At 40.8% G+C, this 20,563-nt stretch overlaps 1 protein-coding gene across 5 annotated transcripts in view; it reads left to right on the top strand.

Annotated features, from left to right (window-relative positions):
• Window positions 1–20,343, top strand: part of tbc1d1 (TBC1 (tre-2/USP6, BUB2, cdc16) domain family, member 1) — a 46,182-nt gene extending 25,839 nt beyond the window's left edge. For 3 of the 5 annotated variants that reach the window (XM_006787265.3, XM_006787263.3, XM_006787267.3), the window contains 11 exons: window positions 105–218; window positions 441–574; window positions 5,408–5,593; window positions 8,856–9,017; window positions 9,735–9,893; window positions 12,277–12,377; window positions 12,561–12,704; window positions 14,762–14,921; window positions 15,907–16,076; window positions 19,314–19,490; window positions 19,584–20,343. In XM_006787265.3, the coding sequence (XP_006787328.2) occupies window positions 105–218; window positions 441–574; window positions 5,408–5,593; window positions 8,856–9,017; window positions 9,735–9,893; window positions 12,277–12,377; window positions 12,561–12,704; window positions 14,762–14,921; window positions 15,907–16,076; window positions 19,314–19,490; window positions 19,584–19,787 (1,711 nt within the window). In that variant the 3' untranslated portion in view covers window positions 19,788–20,343. The remainder of the gene's footprint in view (window positions 1–104; window positions 219–440; window positions 575–5,407; window positions 5,594–8,855; window positions 9,018–9,734; window positions 9,894–12,276; window positions 12,378–12,560; window positions 12,705–14,761; window positions 14,922–15,906; window positions 16,077–19,313; window positions 19,491–19,583) is intronic. The other 2 variants (XM_006787264.3, XM_006787266.3) reach the window with 1 other exon arrangement.
• Window positions 20,344–20,563: the final 220 nt, after the last annotated feature.

Below are 20,563 nucleotides of genomic sequence, written 5' to 3'. Positions count from 1 at the left end.
GGTGATATCGATGGAATTACGTCTGCATGTCTCTGTTAGGATGCGATTCCACAATTGTTCTTTCATTTGTTTTTGCCTTCTGTTTATCGCCACCTCCATCTCAGTCCTCTGGGTGGTCTCCGTGCTCGTCTCCACTCCTCCTCATCTGTCCCTAATTTTCTGAAATTTCCATTTCTGGCCACTGTCCAAGAGAATGATTGTCCTGACCCAAAGAACAGGTACAAACACACTCGTACCAAAAGTCTGTAAATATCTGTTGGTAATAGCAAAGTCATAATCTGTTCTTCTGGTTTCATACAGTCTTTGAAGTGGTTTTGATATGTGTACATGCACGTGCATGCATACATGTATGTGTAAAAAGTAAGTTCTATCTATCTATTGACTGTTTATCAGGGCACATCTGTAACTACATCTCTGTATTTGGGTGTTTGTGCTGTCAGTGATGTAGTGGCGCTTTCCACACCAAGTGCAGCTGGTGGGGTCGGGGAAAGCCCTCAGCGCAGCCACCGCCACTCGTGGAGGCAGCAGATCTTCTTGCGGGTCGCTACACCTCAGAAAGGCACAGACTCCATCGGTAAGGGACACCCACACACACTTAAAACTTTTGAAATCATGGTTAAAGACATAATTCACTTCATGCTGGACCCGTCATTGTTCTTGAGACTGTAGATAACCCCAACATGCTGTGTTTTCATCATGCTCTAAAAAGCAATTCTTGTGTGAAATTAGTTGTATTCCTGTTTATCTTTGGTATATTAGTCTGTCTAATGGCTAATGTAAATTTTAACTTTGGATCCACTTCTAAGCTGAGAACAGAAAAGCTGACATCGGCTTGCAAAGCTGAAAGGGAAAACACACTCCATAAAGAGTGTGTGTACGTGTTTTGCTTTGCTAAAGCCCAGGTTTCTTAAGCATGACAAATTAGCATGAGGCTAACAAATGTGCTGATGGAGTAGAAAATTATGTGGGTGGTCAACTAACAGTATGCCGATTTATATAAACATGACACAGCCACTTCATGTAATGACCAATGCATTCTAGCAATTGTAAATTATCAGGCTGAAAATGAGCAGAACTGATGAGGGAGTGAGTAAAGTCTTTACAAAAAGCACTTTTTTTTCTGCTGTAAATGAAATTGATGGAGAGTGGTACAAGTGTGTGTTACTAGAGCAAGACTTTTAGCACACTAAAAGTCAAACTTTGTGTGTGTGCTCACTGCTGAGTAAAGATAAAGGACAAAGTTTTGTGTAGAAATGACAAAACATATGACAAAAAAAAACAGGGTCAAAGCTTTGGCTTAACATTCTCTGTTCCCAGTTATGCACTCACATTCTTAACTTCTCCACCTGCCATTTCAGATGCACAACATTCATAGGAGAAACTGTCACAGGAACATGAACATTTGTAGATAAATTGTTTCCTATTAAACCTAACTCAATTGAAGTACCTTGGGTACTGCATACCTTAGTAAATCACATGTTATTAATTTTAATACTCCTCTAAAGTTTTTGCAAGCTGGAAGCTCATATGCACATATGCAAAATTGAGACTGCGCTGCTTCAGTAAGCTGTTACTACACTGTTATTAAATCTGCTCCTGCGGTGCAGACACAAAGCATTTCCACTGTGTGTCACTCTTTCATTTATTTTTATGCTAAGAACTCTCAGAAGAGTTGAAGGCAGAGATTCATAACTTAAACGTAATTCCCTATCTGTTTATCATAACAGTTTTAATTTCTCATCTCCTCCATTTTGGGGAAGCAGTATACTTTTTTATTACTTCTTCATTATTATTATTATCTTTTTTTTAACCTACGGAAGTCATGCATTAAACATATATTTATATTATATTTAGTTAATCACAGTTATATTTGTTGTTATGTAGGGCTGTAATGAATTGATTATACTAACAGTTGTTGGCAAAGCCCCAGACCTTTGATATCATCAGTAAATTGATCAGTAAACTGAGCAAATAGTACCCAGGAACCTCTTTCTTGATGTTGAAGTGATACTTTCTAAAATGTAAGGTGAAACTAAGAATTTGTGATATATTCATGTGCCTTTTATTTTTTTGTTTTTGTTTTTTTTGTTTGGTTTTTTTACAAATCCAGTATTGGCACTAGATCAGCGGTCCCCAACCTTTTTTGCGCCACAGACTGGTTTTTGTCTGACAATATTTTCAAGGACCGGCCTTTAAGGTGTCGTGAACAAATACAACAAAATAAAGCCGGTACCAAAAAAAGCAGATTCATTCATAACACAAGGGAACAGACCCAGAAAACCGAGTCAACGATAAAAACGATTTAAAAAAAAAAAAACCCCAAAAAAAACAAACCGCTAAAACCGATAAAAACTCTGAAAACTATAAATTTCACACCCAAGCCTCAACAGTACTAAATGACTCACAGACAGGTACCAGTCTGTGGCCCGGGGATTGGGGACAGCTGCACTAGATGATTATTCTGGTGGAGTGTTAATTTTGTGTTACTGCAGTATAAATTCCTTCACTGTCTAATGCTGCTGGTTGATTATTTGAATGCTTGAAAATGAAGATTTACCTAAAAGCTTGAAAACCTTGAGCAAACAGAAGTAATTGTTGCCTGGGAAATGACAGCTCTTGACAAATACCGTCAAGGTATGATGGTTACAAGTAGAAAACTGTATAACTTTGGGTAGTGAACAGTTGCTTTGACTTCAGATAACTTTGAAATATCAATCACAACATATGTTGACATAAAAATGCCTGTATTTCAGCTTGTGGACATGTCTTAATCATGTTAGTGCTTGCAAGTCTTTGGATTCTGTGTCATAATTATATGTACAGTGCACTCAGGACAGAAGAAGTGTTGACAGTTGAGATAGTTGAGCTTCTCACACTGTAATGCCAGTAAGCACCGAGCAGGAAAGAAGCATGATCCATGTGTGCTGATATAAAACCGTTTTCTCACACAGTGCATTTTATTTATAAAAAGAAGTGTTTTCTGTACTTTGTCAGTGTTTATTTTGTGTTATTGGAAGACTTGGACTAACAGGGTGTACACTGTTTCTTTCAGTAACATTATTATGTTTTTATGTCCACTGACTCCTTCATCAGCTAATTGCTAAATTGCTGCTTTTCTAAAACTCATTGAGAATAACTAGTTTCACTAGTTTCCACAAGCGGTGTCCTACACTCCCATGTTGTTTGGACATGTATGTGCAGCACATAATGTGTTGTTAACTAGAATGCCTGTTGGTTGTTTTGTCTAGACAAATTATTAAAATGTTAACTAAGAGGCCCTCAAGATCTAACCACTGGGGGGTGCCAAAGATCACATTTCCCCAATGTTACGCTTTGTGGCTTTAACGGCACATTACAGCTACAAAGATTTCCATACAGTTAAATAATACCTCCCTGGTGCAACTTCAGCAATATTTAAATCCTCACAAAGGTGGTATTCTTCTCAGGAGTAAGTAACATTATGTAGTTTTCCTATTATTATGTTGACTCATGCACACACCCAACTGGAGTCTGCTGGGTGGATATTGTATTTCATAAAATCAGAGACTGGTGAAGTCTGTCTTTCTGCATGAATTTGCCCTGTAATTGAAGCATGTTAAATGTTTCAGTTAATGAAATGTGCAGCCAAAGTTTACTTTGACGCTCAACTGCAAGCAAGTGAAGGGAAAAACAGGGCTTTTTTTTTTTTTTAACAAGTCAATGTGATGGGCTTTGTGCTGGCTGAATGCAGTGCTAAACTTGTTGGGTGTGTATTTATGTGTGTGCGTAGATGCATGAGGTCATGGGCGTGGTGTGTGTGCGTTTTGCTGGAAGTGGCAGTGTGCCTCAAGGTCATGTTGACAGTCCACACATAGACAGCGCCAGAGGAAAGCGCCAGCCTTGTTGACCCACTTTGCATGGTGTGTGTGTGTGTGTGTGTGCACACTGCAACCTGGTTCTGACCAGGTTGTTTGCACAGGGAGTGGATTGTGCCACTTTGTGCCAGAGTGTGTGTGTTAGTTTTTATGTTATTATGAGAAATATGCAGTACTATAGTGTTAGTTGGGGTAAGTAGGCGGATAATTAATGTCATCAAGTATTGCAGTTTGAAAGTTTGACATTTTTTCACCTAAAGACAAATTGTCACCAGTCTTCTGCTGAAACTGCAGCAGTTGTCTTTCTCTAGTAAAAAACATGAATCTGTTAAGAGAGGTGTGCGTGTGTGTGTGTGTGTGTGTGTGTGTGTGTGTGTGTGTGTGTGTGTGTGTGTGTGTGTTTTTGTGTCTTTCTGTCTTTCTGTGTGTGTCAGCCATGAGTTTGCTTTGTCTTCACCTCTTTTATAACTGAAGAGCCATAAATTTGTGTGGTGACTCGGCTGGTTTCAGCATGTCTTAGAAACAGATGATCACTCCACAAATATAAGACTCGTTTTACACAAAGCCCGCCATTGTGATGTGCGTGAGTGTTTTTTGTAGTATTGAATGGGGTGACCTTTACATATTTTTGTTTTTCCTCAGAAGAGTCTTTGACAAGATAAGCATCAGATTTACATACCTAAGTTAGACTAAGGTATGTGTGTGCGTGTGTATTTTAGTGATCAGGCTCAATCATGATATTCCCGCGAACTGAAAGAGAAGTGCGATCTGGATAGTTGGTATGTCGTTCCTCTAAACAACACAGGGTATTTTGAGGTTTGGGATCCACCCTGTACTTTGAGGTGGAGTCACACAAACACTTTTTTTTTTTTTTTTTGTACTGTTGTGTGTTGCACCCAACTGTGTCAAATATATATCTATGTTTAGCATTTTCTTGTTGTTTTGCATGAGTGTCCGTGAGGTTCACCGAAAGAGAGAGAAAGAAGAGAGAGAGAGGGGTCTGGAAGGCTACTTGAATTTTTTAGAGACGATGATTTTGTTCCTTTTTATACCAACCCGTTTGAAAGTAAGAAGAAGTTGACACTCACCTCCGTCAGGTATGAACAAAAGTTTTGTTCATACCTGTAAACAAAGTAAAGTGTTGAACAAATGTAAATGAAATGTAAATTTCTTGCTTATTGTCATTGCTAATGGTGAAAGAATCACAACACATCTAACACACAAACCCAGAACTGTGGGTCTGAATCTAATCGGAAGGCCCGCAGTTCTTAAACGGCATGTTATCTGCTAGTCCAGATGAAAGAATGTGAATGTGCTGCTCATAAATGGTTTTATTAATAAGCTTCTAACTCCAGAAGATATTTGTGATTGTTTCATTTTAAATAGAAATGACTTGGTTTGAGTGTTTATTGCTTTTTTGCTCAACAAAACTGTTTTAAAGATACATTTCTCAATCTAAATTAAGATCTTTTTTTTTACATTTGCTACAGTAAACATCTTTTGCAACATAATATAATGTAAACTAATATGACAATCTTTTAAATGTCTTTAAGATGGGTCTGATGCCTGTCAGGTTGTGGCCCAGATCGTGGGTGGAGGATCTGGGGACTCGGCAATGAGACCGGTGCCTGAGGAGAAGACGAAGAGAACCAAAGAGGAGCTGAGGGATCTCTGGAAGAAGGCCATCCTGCAGCAGATTCTTCTGCAGAGGATGGAGAGAGAGAACCAGAAGCTACAAGGTGAGCTGGATGAATAAAGGGATTTAAAAAAAAAACAGATACACATAATGAGCCCACACTGACTTTTGAGATTTATTCATATATACAAGTAACAACTCTTAAAAAATAACCCTAAACAGAGAAGTTAAACTTCTCTACAGTGAGACATATAATCAAACTTTGCCATCACATTTCACAGTGTTGTGGTGTTCAGCCCGTAATCTCCGCAGCAGCTACTCAAGCATCCTGTTGAGGTGGAGAAAAAACTTCAATGTTTGCCTGAATCTGAGATGTACACATCAAAACGAAATGCACACAAATTAGAAAAACTGGATGAGCCAAATGGTGCTTTATTGCTGTGAAAAAGTGTGTTTTATTAGCCCTTAACTCTAACATTTTTGAGGTGTATTAAATATTACTGCAGCTCTGTCTGAATTCGCTCCTTCTACATGATAAATGGTAAATGGACTGGTTCTTATATAGCGCTTTTCTACTCATCTGAGCACTCAAAGCGCTTTACACAACTTGTGCATTCACCCATTCACACAAGCACATCTCTCTAAGTGCTTTATAGCTAACATTCACACACATTCATACTCCGATGAATGCATCGGAGAGCAATTTGGGGTTAGTATCTTGCCCAAGGATATTTGGCATGCAGACTAGGCGAAGCCAGGAATCGAACCACCAACCTTCCGATCAGTAGATGACCTGCTCTACCACCTGAGCTACAGTCACTCATGCAGGTACTGTTTGTTTCACTTGGCTCATTGGTAGTCATTGACTACACGATGAGTTGGTTTCTCTGGAAGCTAAAAAGTAGGACGAGTCTTTGTTTAAGACACTGGCAACACGCCTTTCCAAATGTATGCTCGTAAAGCTTTGCAAATTGAGTATACACCTACTTTTCTTTATTTAAAAACACAAACCACAAATGATCAAGTTATATAACATGTTATTGCGTGTCTGTGTGTGCGCGCGCCCAAAAGTGCTTCCTGGTAGGCACATCTAAGGGTGTGCCAAGTGCACCACCTTTTTCCTGACCCAGTTGGCTCATATCTACACCCATCTAGCCATGTGTCATACCTCTGCCTCTATTTATGAACCATAAATTGACAAGCACATGGTGCTACATTAACGAATGAAGGTCAATATTGATGTAAGAAAATACAGTTGGGACCACAGCCTCACAATTCTGCCTCACGCAGACACTCTGATCACACTACACACACACACACACACACACACACACACACACACACACACACACACACACACACACACACACACACACACACACACACACACACACACACACACACACACACACACACACACACACACACACACACACACCAACCAATCCAAACATTGCCAGCGTGTGGCGGCTTTCTTGGCGCTCTGTAGCTTTATTGTGTTTTAGTCTCCCACAGCGTGCACTCCACCTTTCTGTCCGTTATTTGTCAGGGTGGAGCCCGACTCCGTATCCTCCATACTATGAGTTTATCTCTCTCGCTGCCGCCTGGTTTGTGGGTCAACTATGAAAACACGCGCGTGCACGTCCATCCATGTGTACGTATCTTTGTCAGCTCCAGGGTGGGTTATCCTATCCTGTTGTGTTTTATCAAGGGTGGAGTTTTCCGGCGGCAGTGAAAGAGAAAGAAAAGAAAGTAGGAGACAAGGAGAAGGCTAGACAGAGGAAAGAGAAGGAGCGCTAGCTGGGCTCCTGCCAGTGTGCCGCTCCTGAGTGACGAGACACTGCTTGCTCTGAACAGATGATAAGACAGACGGCATAGCCACAGCCTCAGCATCTATTCTTACTATGGGTGTGTCAGCTATCTGCTCCGTCCAAGTTTTTTCCCATTATTCTAGATTATGCCTTCCAGGTCATTTCTCTACATTTCTGATTTATGTCCCATAAAAGGTATTCATACAGCTTTTTTTCAGTTTTTTTTTTCTTAGACCGTTTATTTTGTGAGTTCAAAGCAGCCCTAAAATTACATTTCTTAGTTTGTTAAATAAAATTGTGTTGCTAGTCTTTTTCTTTTTTTAAAAAAAAATATTCATTCAGCCTTTTTTCCTCTTACACCTTATTTTCCTAGAGTCCTTTGCAGTGCCGGCTGCGATGGGTAGCCTCCTGTCTCTGTCCTCCTGTAATGATGATATCACTCTCCCGAGCGCAGCCAAGCTGCAGCTGGTCACTGGGTGGACACCACATTTGAACGGAAAGGGTGGGGGTGTCCACAGGGGAGTGGGGGGGGGTGGGACTATACAGACATGGGATTGACTGAGAAGAAAAAAGAGAGAAGACATGGGTTTTGGGCTAAGAGATTTGGGGAGGGAGAGAGGAAGGGTGTTGTCATAGAGAGAGGAACAGATGAGGGGTTCTGGGTGTGCCCTCACCTTCTTTGATCACTGGTGTCAACATGTTGCAACGGAATTCAGTTTGTGTGGTTTGTAAACTGTACTAACCTGAAAGTCCAGTGGGAGGTTTTCCTTTACGTCGAACTAAAAAAGACAAACAAAAAAGTTACATAATTGCAACATCCCCTTGATTTATGAAAGTCTCCAGTTATTGGTAATTAGAACATGTGTGTCTCCATGTGAAAATTAAGGCATCCTCGGGGTATTTTTTGACTGTGGGTTGTAAACAAGAGCTGTGTCTTTCATAGCTTAGAGCAACACTTTCTGTACTAACTGAAGGGATCTATTGAGAATTCCAGCTACAGGATGTTGCAGAGGGTCGGACAGACAGCTGTGGTCTTATGTTCCTTTGAAGGGGTTGCAAAGAAAACACCCATAGAAGCAGATCTAGTGACAGTAAAGTTTCTATAATCAGCATGGTTAACCACAGTAGAGTAAATTGCACTCTGAATGCCATGTAAAGGGGACACTTTCCTTAAAGAACCTGAAGAGTCATCAAGCAACTTTTCTTTTTTTTCACTCACTATCACCTGTATCTTCTGACCTTTGCAGAGAAGTGTATTAATGCAGTGCAGCTGCATGTTTCTGCTCATCACTTTGCCACAACAAAGAGCGAACGAAAGTCAGGATTAGTAATTTATGAAAGTGCACGGGTGCTATGTGAGGCTCATTTTAATACGCAAAACCAAACTGAAATCGATAGCGCATAATTTCGAGAGTTTTGAGCAGCGCACATAATGATGAGATGATGAGCTCAAATAGTTCTCAGAAACCGAGTCCTAACACCTCAGCTCCACCAGTAAACGCACAGTGTTGTTGCTTTTTCTCACAGGTGTTGTTTGTGTGTTTGTGTTTGTAGCATCAGAGAACGATCTGCAGAACAAGCGCCTGAAGTTGGATTATGAAGAAATCACTCCGTGTCTGAAGGAGGTCACACTGGTGTGGGAGAAAATGCTAGGAACTCCTGGGAGGGCAAAGGTCAAATTTGACGCCGAGACCATACATACTGCAGTTGCACAAGGTACATACTTGGCTCCACAAACACATACTCTATATCAGTTCCTCCTGTAAATGTTTATTCTTCTTAAAATCAGCAGAGATTTGCAAATATTGACCAAACCTTAACGCACAAAGCTCCAAAAACTGTAACTTATTTTCATAACTGTTTTTTTAAAATGTGGCAAAAGCAAGGTGACTGAATTCCATGAGGCATTCTACTCACTGTTTTTGCGCACAGTGAACTCGGTGTCTATTTCCTTTGACATTTTTATCTCTGGTGCGTGTCTCTAATCATCAGGCCTTTTTGTTCTGTCCATTTTCTAGTATCAGCATGTTCTGCACCGTGGACAGGAAGGTTATCTACTGTGCACACGGCCTCGAACAACGAGTCCAACACACGTATTTACACACAGAAAGGTCACCATATAACAAATAGCAGTCTGAGAACCTGGTGAATTAGGGATACAAGCTGGATAATCCATCTGAGAGGAAGCTGAGAGTAATTTTACATGCAAGAAGCGGGCAAACAGTGATTGAACGATGCTCGAGATATTAGTAGATTGAAGTTATGATTGAGACAACTTATGTTACTAAGTTCTACAGGCATGTACAAATAGTTAATAACTCAAGAAGGGTAGAAATCCCTTTGGACATGGCTGACGCGTTTCACTCAACATGGTAGCGTTCTGTCCCACGTTTGTCCTTATCACCCTCTCCTTCCTTTATCATTGTCTGGCAGGTGTCCCAAGGCAGCACAGAGGAGAGATCTGGAAGTTTCTCGCCGAACAGTACCGGCTCACACAGACAGTCCCTTCCCGGCCCCCTTCTAATCACACTCCATACAAAGAGCTGCTGAAACAACTCACCTCACAGCAACATGCCATCCTCATCGACCTGGGTAATGCATCCACGGTTAACATGCAGGGTTAAACTGCGTGTGGGTTATCTAAATGTGCCTGGTACATTCGCTTACCCATGTCATCAATGTCACAAAAGTGATTTTTAACAATGTGTATATTTTACAAATCACAGTCTAATTCAAAACAGTAAATAAATAAATACATTTTATGTCATCAGTTAAGTCTAATAACTTTAGTCTAATTGCAGCCGTTGTATGTATAAAATGCCTACACACTTTCTTTTACAGCTAAATGTAAGTTGGTTGTTTCTTTAAATAATATATTTTCTCTAAATGCTATGTATGCCACAAACACTGCCAACACATTATTAATCCCATTCGAACCCCTGATTACCACTGGTGATCGTTGGCCTGCAGGCTGCCTGTTGAAGAACCTGTAATTTAAAAAAAAAAAAAAAAAAAACCTCTTGAGCTAAACTTGATTGTTATCTCCATTGCCTTTTTTTCTGTTCTTATTTATGCCCTTCTGCTACGTTTGGATGACTCCCTGACAGTCACACTTATACCACTTGCAGAATAACCCTGGCAGTTTCCTCATGACCTTGGACTGAGCCTTTAACATTGAAGCCCAATCAGGAGCATCGTTTGTGTTTTTGTGTTTAGACAGTCAGTGTCAAGTTCTACTGGAATGACCCAGAAGCATCTCAGGTTGAACGTGCAGCACAAACTGTCAAAAGTGTGTATCACAGATTTGCCCCTTCAGGTGTTCAGAATGAGACTTTCGAAGAGTAAGCCAAACATAACAGGAGCAAGCTGAAAGGCTATAAGGACAATGCCTTTAATGGTTTGAGAGCCATATTTACTTAGAAAGTAAAGTGTCTGATTCTTTGTCGTCATACCCTGTACATCTATAACCTTTAATATAGGTGCAACAGCTGAGTGTGAGCACAGGAGCTTCTCTAATCCTTTTGTTTGGCGCTTCAGTCAGCATGCATACCAAGCATAATCACTCATTTGTAGCTACAGTGCATAAAGGAAAAGAAAACATAAGATTTTAGTAGAACTGTTGCTTTTAAATAATCAATTTGTCAGTCTCTTTGTGTGACGTGTGTGACGTTTATAAATTCACGTAGCCAAACACCTCATTGTTCCCACTTGTTTATGGTCATTCCTTGACAAGTACTGTGAAAAATGTAAATTTCCTTCTGCGCAATACCAAGAAGTCAAACGTACATAGCAAACGCCACATAAACTGCATATATTCTTTTGTATTTGTCAAACCTCATTTTAACACTTTCTCCCTTAAATGCTCCCAACACCTCCCACCCAAAAACCCACATACACTCACTACCTACACCCCACCCATATAACACCCACATATATACATAGACACATCCACCCACAGATCTGTCCCTGTAGTGCTTCCCCTCCCTCAGTTTTTGCTTTTGACCCTGTGTTTTTCATGTTATTTACTCGACATCTAATAGGGCAGGGACAGCTGTAACGGCGTACACATACAAACTGGCGGTTTGCATACATGGTCTAATATAAAGGTGTTATATGCAGTGTGATAAACACACAGTGTTTGTCACACTGGAGCTACAAAAAAAGAATGCAGGTAAAAGATTTATGGCAGCTCAAGGCTATTTCCTTCACATAAACAAGCAAAAGAGGAATTTATTTTTTTAGGATGTAGGTGTGTAAGACATCGCATTCCCACACCTTTTATGTAGCAGAATAGACACACTTTCCTCCAGGCAGGGGAGGGAGTCATGACATTATGTTCACCAGCTTAAATCCCCCACGCACATTCCTTTAATATACACTCACACGGTTTTCATTCTGTTCTCTAAAACCTCACATCACTAACTGTAAATCAAGTCCTCAGTCCCCTGACACACACCTGCCAATTACTAGTCTGTCCTTCCTTAGAGTGCTTTTTTCTTTTGTTTTTAAATGGAGTACATTCCTTATTGTCATTTTTGAAACATACACCTCTAATCCACTAATGCACGTTAAGCCTCTGAAGCACGGGGATCGGTTCTCTTTAAAAAGCTGCAATCATCTGTGCGCTTCTCAAGAACCTGTTTGTAAGCGTGTTTGCTCCAAAAGAGTACATGCATGCAGCTGCACTGAGCTCCTTTTTAACGGCAACAGCAAAGTGAGAAGTTCTGCGTCCACAGCGAAGTTCAGCGATGTATGTGCTTTGTTCAAAAACATGGACACACCCAGATGCGGCTGAATAGAATAGAGCGAATTAAAATAAACCATGAGAAGAAAATGTTACACTTCTAAAGCTGTGTCAGTGTTGTTTTCGATTGCGTATCTGGTGCATCAGATAGATGCTTAGTTTGAAATGATATTTAATGCAAAATACGGACGTTGCTGAGAGATAATATGCCGCTCCGCTCTTCTCTTCCAGGTCGTACTTTTCCCACACATCCATATTTCCAAGCCCAGCTGGGGGCAGGACAGCTGTCTCTCTATAATATCCTGAAAGCCTACTCACTGCTTGACCCTGAGGTATCATTGAATTCTGTTTTTGCTTTATTTCTGCCTTTCTCCTCTTTCATTCTGCATGTTTCCTTTGATATTCAGTGGAAAAAAGGAAGAAAAAAAAAGCCAGCTGTTACCTGTCTTTTAGACTTGAGAGAGTTTCCCTCCCCTGTGTTGTCGGCATCAAGTTTGTGGTTGTCGTTTTTGTAGGTTGGATACTGCCAGGGCCTGTCCTTCATCGCTGGAGTGCTGCTTTTACACATGGGGGAAGAAGACGCCTTCAACATGCTCAAATTTCTAATGTACGATGCTGGGCTCCGCAAACAGTACAGGCCTGACATGATTATCCTGCAGGTACAGTGTTCACCCACACAATATTCTCTTGTCAGTGTCCCCAAACAACTTAATCTACATTATGTTTCCCTTTCTTAAATACTTGAATCACATGAGCAAAGCCCTCCAGTTCCAGAGGTTACGTAGTTGAGTAATGTCACTAACTCACATTTTCTGGAATTTGATGCTTCTTATTCCCCTTTTTTTTGTTTTTAGATGACACGTCTGCTTCCGTTTTCGTTTTCAAACAAAAACAGTGAATTAATGGCCTCTAGAGCATTGGTGAGGTTGAGAGATGGTCTTAGTGCTTGGCATTGGAATTTAGTTGCATTAGTACTCGCCACACAGTTGGTAAATAGTGCTCGTGTTACAGATAACTACGTCATTGGTTTTGAATTCCAGTGTGGGATTGAATTTCATCTTTTGATAGAACTAGAACCAAAAGAGCTACATACTATGGTTAAATGCTAAACAACCTTGTTATTGTGCTAAACATCATGTGTTTTGTTCCTGAATTCAAGCGCAGGTCACGTAACAAGCTTGTGAGCTAATCCAGGGAGTCCTGGAAGGTAAAACACCAGTCCAGCATGCGGCATACTCCACAATAATATTGCACAAGACTGTTGCTTTTTCTCAAGCTTCAAACTATGAATACGAACAAACAGTGCTGTTACGATCTTGGTGCTCGTGATCCTTAATCAAAAAATTCAAAAGGTCCTTGACAGCGTTCCACTTTGTGAACGTTATACACACCTTTTGTGAAGAATCCCTCATCTTACTTTGCCGCTAGATAATAACTCATTAATCGTTTTGTAATTTTTGAGGTCAAAACGAGAAATTCTATATTGTCAAAGCAAATATAAGGAGGATGCGGGATGAGGCAGGTTGTCTGCTGTGGTGACCCCAAGAGGGGAGCAGCTGAAAGAATTCCTGGCGAGTCTGGTTCTTCCACACAAACTGTGCCAAACGGGACAATCTGCTGTTAATCAAAGTGATTACAAGCTTTTACGGCAGCACCATGTAGCTCTTTGTGACCAATTTCACTCAGCGGCAACCAGCAGTTACTCACCAGCTGGTTGAGGTAGACACATTTTTCCCTTGTGGTCCGTGGTGGCCACGGGATCACTATGTTCTAGGTCTGTGTGACTGATTTCATAGTAATTGCAAGGAACCTCGTGTAACTGGTTGCATACTCATTTTCATCCAGGAATAGTGGTTGCCAAGCAGTCAACAACTGGCCTTTGTGGCTGAGGCCTAACCTGAAAGTTCTGTGAGGTGCTTAAAAGTTTTTCCCATCCTTGTGTACAAACACTCATATGGCTAACCCCGATCATAAATAACGTGAAATTTAATTAAAGATGGTTTTAAAAATAAAGTGTGTTGTTCTCTTCGAGTGTTAAGTGACGATAATACACAGTGAGGCAGCAGCATACACTTAAATGACATCTGCATAATCCAGTACTGGTAAAAAGGCCATTTGCCATAGTGTACCCTTACTAGTTTAAGATTCACTGTTGTCAGCATTCCAGTTTAACATTAATCTAATCAAAACTTATTTCTTATACCACTTTAAATGAGGCACCTTCAGTAAACTTGGTGTGGATGTGATCTACCACAGATAACGTTGGAGTTGCTCTGTAGAAAGACAAATTGATATGACCTCACCGCAGCACTTTGTATGAGGGAGTTAGGAAAGTATTCACATTTAGTGCAATACTCTATACTTTGCTATTGTGAATGAACTGAGTGGCTCATTAATGATAAGTGAAAAATTGCTTAAAAAAATAATTGTCATACCGCACAGGAAGCCCTCGTTTTACCCTCCAAGGAGGTGATCTCATAATAAGGTGTCGTGTTATTGGTCCATTCTTAAACTTGTGTTTGCATCATAAACTTAAGGGGGAAAAAAATCTTTCCATTTTTTACCAAGACGTTTGTCTTCCTGAATACTCTCTATTAAAATCCTACAAATGTTCATGTACAACAGATCCAGCTTTTAAAGCATGTGTGAAATAATAAAAGCCCCTCATACAAAGTCATGTTACACCTATAAAACGAAGTGCTGTTGCTCCTCTCAGATCCAGATGTACCAGCTGTCGCGGCTGCTTCATGACTATCACAGGGATCTTTACAGCCACCTGGAGCAGCAGGAGATCGGGCCCAGCTTATATGCCACCCCCTGGTTCCTCACGGTCTTCGCCTCACACTTTCCCCTCGGGTTTGTGGCCAGAGTTTTTGGTAAGCTTTGAAGGCTTTCTATTTCTGCACAGTGGATTTGGTGGGTCGCCACCTTGTTTCTTCTTCCTGATAGAAGCACAGCAGTATTGACGCAAGACAGGAAAAAGGATGACGGGGCGTTTACAGTGATGTTTAGTTATCTCTACTCCCTAGGTAACTCGTCTAATTAGATCTTGAACCCAAAATGCTGAAAGGAAATTGTCAGAGCTAAATGAAATTTTAGTAACTGATTGAAGATAAGTAGTACTATAATCCTGACAGTTTGGTGAAGGAGATGGGGAGGGTCATGTGTACACTGAGACTCTTATAAGTCAGTTACAGTTACTGTTTATCTGTTAAGTGACCTTTTCCTCATTTGTGTAAATGCCATCACGCCCACAGAGGGTATATGTTCTCTGCAGTTGCCTTTCTCTCTACCTCATTCCTTCCGCACTTTTGTTTTCACGCCTAATTTCTTACACAGTACTCAGTCACTGAACCAGACTCACTGGCTCCTTGTGCTCATCTGAGCATAACACTTCGTTTGTGTGTGTGTTGACGTGCACGAGCGTGCGTGTGTTGCGCTTAGCGGCCATCACATTTGCACTGTCAGGTCTTTGATATCATCTGTGGGGCCCACACCTCTGCTGCCATTCCTTAATCTTCTGTATGATCTCATGCAATCCTGCCTAACCCTTACCACACCCTGATGTATTCACAATATACACACACAAATGCTCTCTGGCTCTGCAGATTCACAATGGCCTACATTTGTTTGCTTAAACGTTTTCTGCTGACGTCAAATCATTCTTCCCACTAATGAGCCTTTAAGTTGCCATTAAACAGGGTAAGCTCTGCTGTCAGCACATGTCAGTATTGATTTTTACAATATGTAATTTAAGAGTGCCGTCACGCTAGAGCCTTTTCCAGCCTCCTTTCCCTTTGTTTTCTGGGTTTTTTCCCCGCTTGCCTCTGTAACTTATCCTTCCTTTTTGTCCTCTGTCAGATATGTTGTTCCTGCAGGGGTCAGAGGTCATCTTCAAGGTGGCCTTAAGCCTGCTGGGGAGCCACAAGCCTCTTATCCTGCAGCACGACAGCTTGGAGTCTATTGTGGATTTCATCAAGACCATGCTACCCAACCTGGGCCTCGTACAGATGGAGAAAACCATCAACCAGGTTAGACAAGGAGACAAAGTTGTTTAGTAATGTGTAACTACTCATTGTAATACTGGAGTACAGAAATCTATTTATTTATTTTTTATCAGTGTGATCTTATGTATTGAGTTTTGGGAGTTATAGAAAGGTTATGAGCCATCGTCCTATTGAGATAATTGAGTCATTGCTGAACAATTGGTCTGGTTGGATGTAGGACAGTGAGAAAGACTTTCTTTGTGAATTCCTAAAGAAATATCTGTTCACAGTATACGTGTGTACTTTCATTTTAAAGAGCGAGTGATGCATAACTATTCTAGATAAATGTTAGTCAGCGCTAAAAAGTAACTTCTTTTTTTTTTTCCCCCAGTGTTTTCTATCAGACTCTTGATATTCGGTCTTTTCTATGGTTGAAAATAGGGCTGGGCTATATCATGTTGTTCACGGTAATACCGGTGTAATGTTGGGCAACGATAAGAAAATAAAATATCGCGATAGAATATGGGTAAAACGCGCATGCGCAGTGCCTTTGTTTACATACGCCCATGGCGGCGACGCAGAATGAGAAGAGCGAAAGTGGATCGTTAAATGAAACAGATGAACCAGAACTGGTTTGTAAAAATGCTGCAACTTCAGTGGTATGAAACTGGTTTAGCTTTCGACCGTCAGATATACAACAAAGCACTATCTTTGGTAGAGCATGCTAGCGGGCCGTCGTTATTACCGTGTTTTTTGGAAAATACGGCACACTTAAAATCAATTTTTTATTTTTCTGAAAATCGACAGTGCCCCTTATAATCCCGTGTGCCTTATGTATGAATTCTGGTTGTGTTTACTGACCTGGAAACAATTTTATGTCGTACACGGCGCTTGAAAATCTGTCAAATGTTTCAGTACGACTTTGCTAAGATACGAAGCCGCACCGCTTGATGGATTGTCGGAGCATTACGGCTATCGTAGGCAGGCGCCTTGCGGAGTGATACGTACTGTGCTTCAACATAATATTACTGCATTGTGTGTGTATAACCTCTTTTTAAGCTTTGTGGATATTATACATGGTTATGCTGAGGATATGTTTCCACTGGAAATGCCTTTTGGTTAAACTGTCAGCAAGGATTTTGCACTGTTACATTTTTATATAACTTTAATGCACTTAAAAAAGCTGCTTGTTTAAGTGAAAATACATTGATGGTTGTTTTTTTTTTTTTTTGCACTAATAAAGTTGAGGAGTTGTAAAGTATTTTGTCTAGTGTCAATTATATCATCAGTTATATCGTTATCGCAAATTTTCGAATGTATATCATGATAAATATTTTTGGTCATATCGCCCTGCTCTAGTTGAAAATGCAGAAACGCTGATTCTACAACAACCGGTGTGACAAAAATACTGATCTTTTGCACAATTTGATGCCTTTATAACACAAACATTCTGTTTAAAATGATCTGAACTTCGTATGTGAAAACAGAGGAATGCCTGTTACTTCCTGTGTGACCTAATGCTACAGATTTTTGCAGCTTTCAGTTTTCTTTCTAAGATCTATATTTGACATATGGTTAAAATCAGCTCGTCTTCAATCCAAAGTTTTAACAGATAAAACTTTGCATTGAGGAGGTGGAGAAGATTTATATAATTAAAAAAACTTTTTCATTTATCTCCATAAATTCTCTTCGTAACATCTTTGATCCGTTGCTCATACCGAGGCTGCTGGCTTGTGGCTGGCTCTGAGCTCTGGATAGCTTTAGCTTTAGCCAGTTTGCCTTTGTTTGTCTTTGAAATGTCCTCCGTGTTCAGCTGTGAGGTTTGTTAGAAAAGATTTCCTGGTGGTCCTCCTGCAGTTTATTTTGGCAACTTTGTGCCTTTACTCACACTCGTACCAGACATCGTTCACACGATAACCAGCACCGAGCTCATCAGATTAGCTGTTGTAAAACTGGACGTTCTTTTCTTGTCTGTTGTTGTTGCTTTAAATGAGCTCACGAAACTATTACAACATTTTTACTAAGTTTACGGAACAGATGTGTTTCATTTTGAGATCTGGTTTTACAACTCGCAGCAGTTAAAGGAGACAATTTAATGGCTTCACAATGAGACAAAGGAGAATGATATCCTGCTTGAGTGACAGAGGCTATCAGGGCGAGCCACACCCTGCCTTTACAGTGATGAGAGCAGCTGATGAGTGGAGTGTGTGTGAAGTTATGTAAATTTTACCTCATGTGTCACCATTTGGAAAAAATACCACGTCAGTAAGATGGGCCTCTCACGCTGATCAACTCGAGTGGGTAAAATCTCATAGTCTTGGTCAGGTTTCACTTTTTAGTGTAATTTATGGTTGTCATGAGAAAATGTTAACCATTAAGGTGCGCGGTAATGTGGCTGTCAGCTATCACAGATGACACCGAGCTAATAACTCATGGTAAGCTATACTTTAGAAGGTACGCGCTTATCTTATAATTTCTATGAGATACTTTCCCTCCAGTGCCACTTTTTCATATCGGATTGTGTATATGTTAAATGTGTTATGACTCACAGTTTCATCTGAGAAAAAAAGAAAAGTGGGAGTGAACATACTGGATGTGTGGAGACTCCAGGTCAGTTTATTGTTTTGTAATGCCGAAATGTGAAAAATTCTTTGGTCTGGACAACAGCAGCCTGCTCAGTGTGTGTAATGTGTTGACATTGTAGAGTAAACATCCCCAGTTTCACACGAGGCTTTGTTCCTAGTTTTGACCACCATTGCTGTGAGTAATGATAACGTAATTTTGCTGAGAAACACAAAGTGCCCTCAGTGAAATAAAGGGAATACACGTGAGCAAAAAACTATTTTTTTAAAGTTAAATATATAGACATCTATGAGAAATCTCAGTTAATGAGCCGCTCTAAACCGAATGTGTTTGAAGTCTTGTTGAATTGTGTGATTGTGCGGCTGCTTTTGTTTACTGCCTCCAAGTGTTGTCTCTGGTGAAAACAATTAGGAATAACGACCGAGCTGCAATAATGAGAGCCGAGTTATAAACAGCAGTGCTAAACTTGTGGAGTACTTTGAGTTTCCATTATTACTCAGTTTAATAGTTACAAAGCCAAAGCAAGTCAAATCAGTAAAAATAACAATTAAACCCACTTCTAACCTGGTCATATTCCTTTTATATCATGCTCACATACATTCTTTTATAATGGTATGACACGATGGAAACACGATTCTTCTGTTTCCAAGCAGTTCAAATGTTCACCCAGCTGAGAGTTATTAAATGCCTCTGCTTCAGGTTTGTGAGATGGATCTGTCCAAGCAGCTCCAAGCCTATGAGGTGGAGTACCATGTGTTGCAGGATGAGCTTCTGGACACGCCCCCGACCCTCAACCAGCACCAGCGAGCTGCGCAGCTGGAGAGGACCAATCAGAGCCTGCGACAGCAGAACCTCGACCTGCTCGAGGAGCTGCAGGTACGCACACACACGCTTGCACAAAAGAAGAAAAGCTGCTTTTGCCCGTTCTTTGTTCCATTAGGTCACCGCTCCCTCGCTGTTCTCACCCAGGTGTCCCACGCTCGAGTGTGCAACCTGGAGAGTCGAGTGGAGGCTTTGGCCCAGGTAGAGGGGCAGCTGAAGGAGCAGGTTTCTGCACTGGAGGAGGAGAAGAAGCAGCTGCTGAACACCATCACACACCTCCAGGGCCTCCTCACCAGCCTCGGGATAAACGCCAACCCCGACGGACAGGCGCTGCCTTCACTGTCCGTCTGACAGACAGTCACAACAGCATCAAAGCTGGAGGGCAGAGAGCAGCACGATAGCAGGACTGTGGACTCGCTGCTTCACCTGCTGGCGAGGGTCGATGAATGAGTCTCTGCCTCGATCCTGCCGCCTCTGGAATGTTTTAATAATAATGATGATGATGATGATAAGAGGACAGATAAAATAGTGGCAGAAATGGGATTGAGGTTGAAGGATAGTACTCTCTTCCTGTGCTCTAATAAATGAACATAAATAATCCCCAAAGATGGCGCTGACTGTACCGTCGGGCCTCGGCTGTTAAAATACTTTTGCACCCGTGTGTGTGTGTGTGTGTGTGTGTGATAAATGGAGTTTGTTTGTGTTTTTGGATGCAGCAAAAAATGTACAGCAAGCTTGTAGAACAAAGACTCCATTCTGCAGTATTCAGAGCACTGTTACAAATATCACAATAATTAAGAAACACAAGTTCCTCCCAAAGAAAATGAGATTGTAAGAAGGAGGTGAGATGAAGGGATGGGTGAAGAAATAAACAGCATCAAAATGTTTTATAACATCGGCTAAATGATGATGATGGTGCTCATATTCTGAGATCAGGGGTGAACTATTTTTGATTCTTCCTAGGCTTTCCTGGCCCTGCGCAATTTGAACTTGAACTTCATTTAAGTTACAGCAGCTTCCAGGAAAAGCAACACAATAAATCCAGTTCATTTCACATCCTGTTGTTTCACCTCTAAACACACGTCAATTCATCGACATTGATGGGAAAAATCTGAAAGCTTAGCCGT

Source organism: Neolamprologus brichardi, chromosome 6, assembly GCF_056152115.1.
Source record: "Neolamprologus brichardi isolate AB-2024 chromosome 6, ASM5615211v1, whole genome shotgun sequence".
NCBI lineage: Eukaryota > Metazoa > Chordata > Actinopteri > Cichliformes > Cichlidae > Neolamprologus > Neolamprologus brichardi.
Note: the sequence above shows the minus strand (reverse complement) of the source record. Positions and strands in the feature narration are given on the sequence as shown.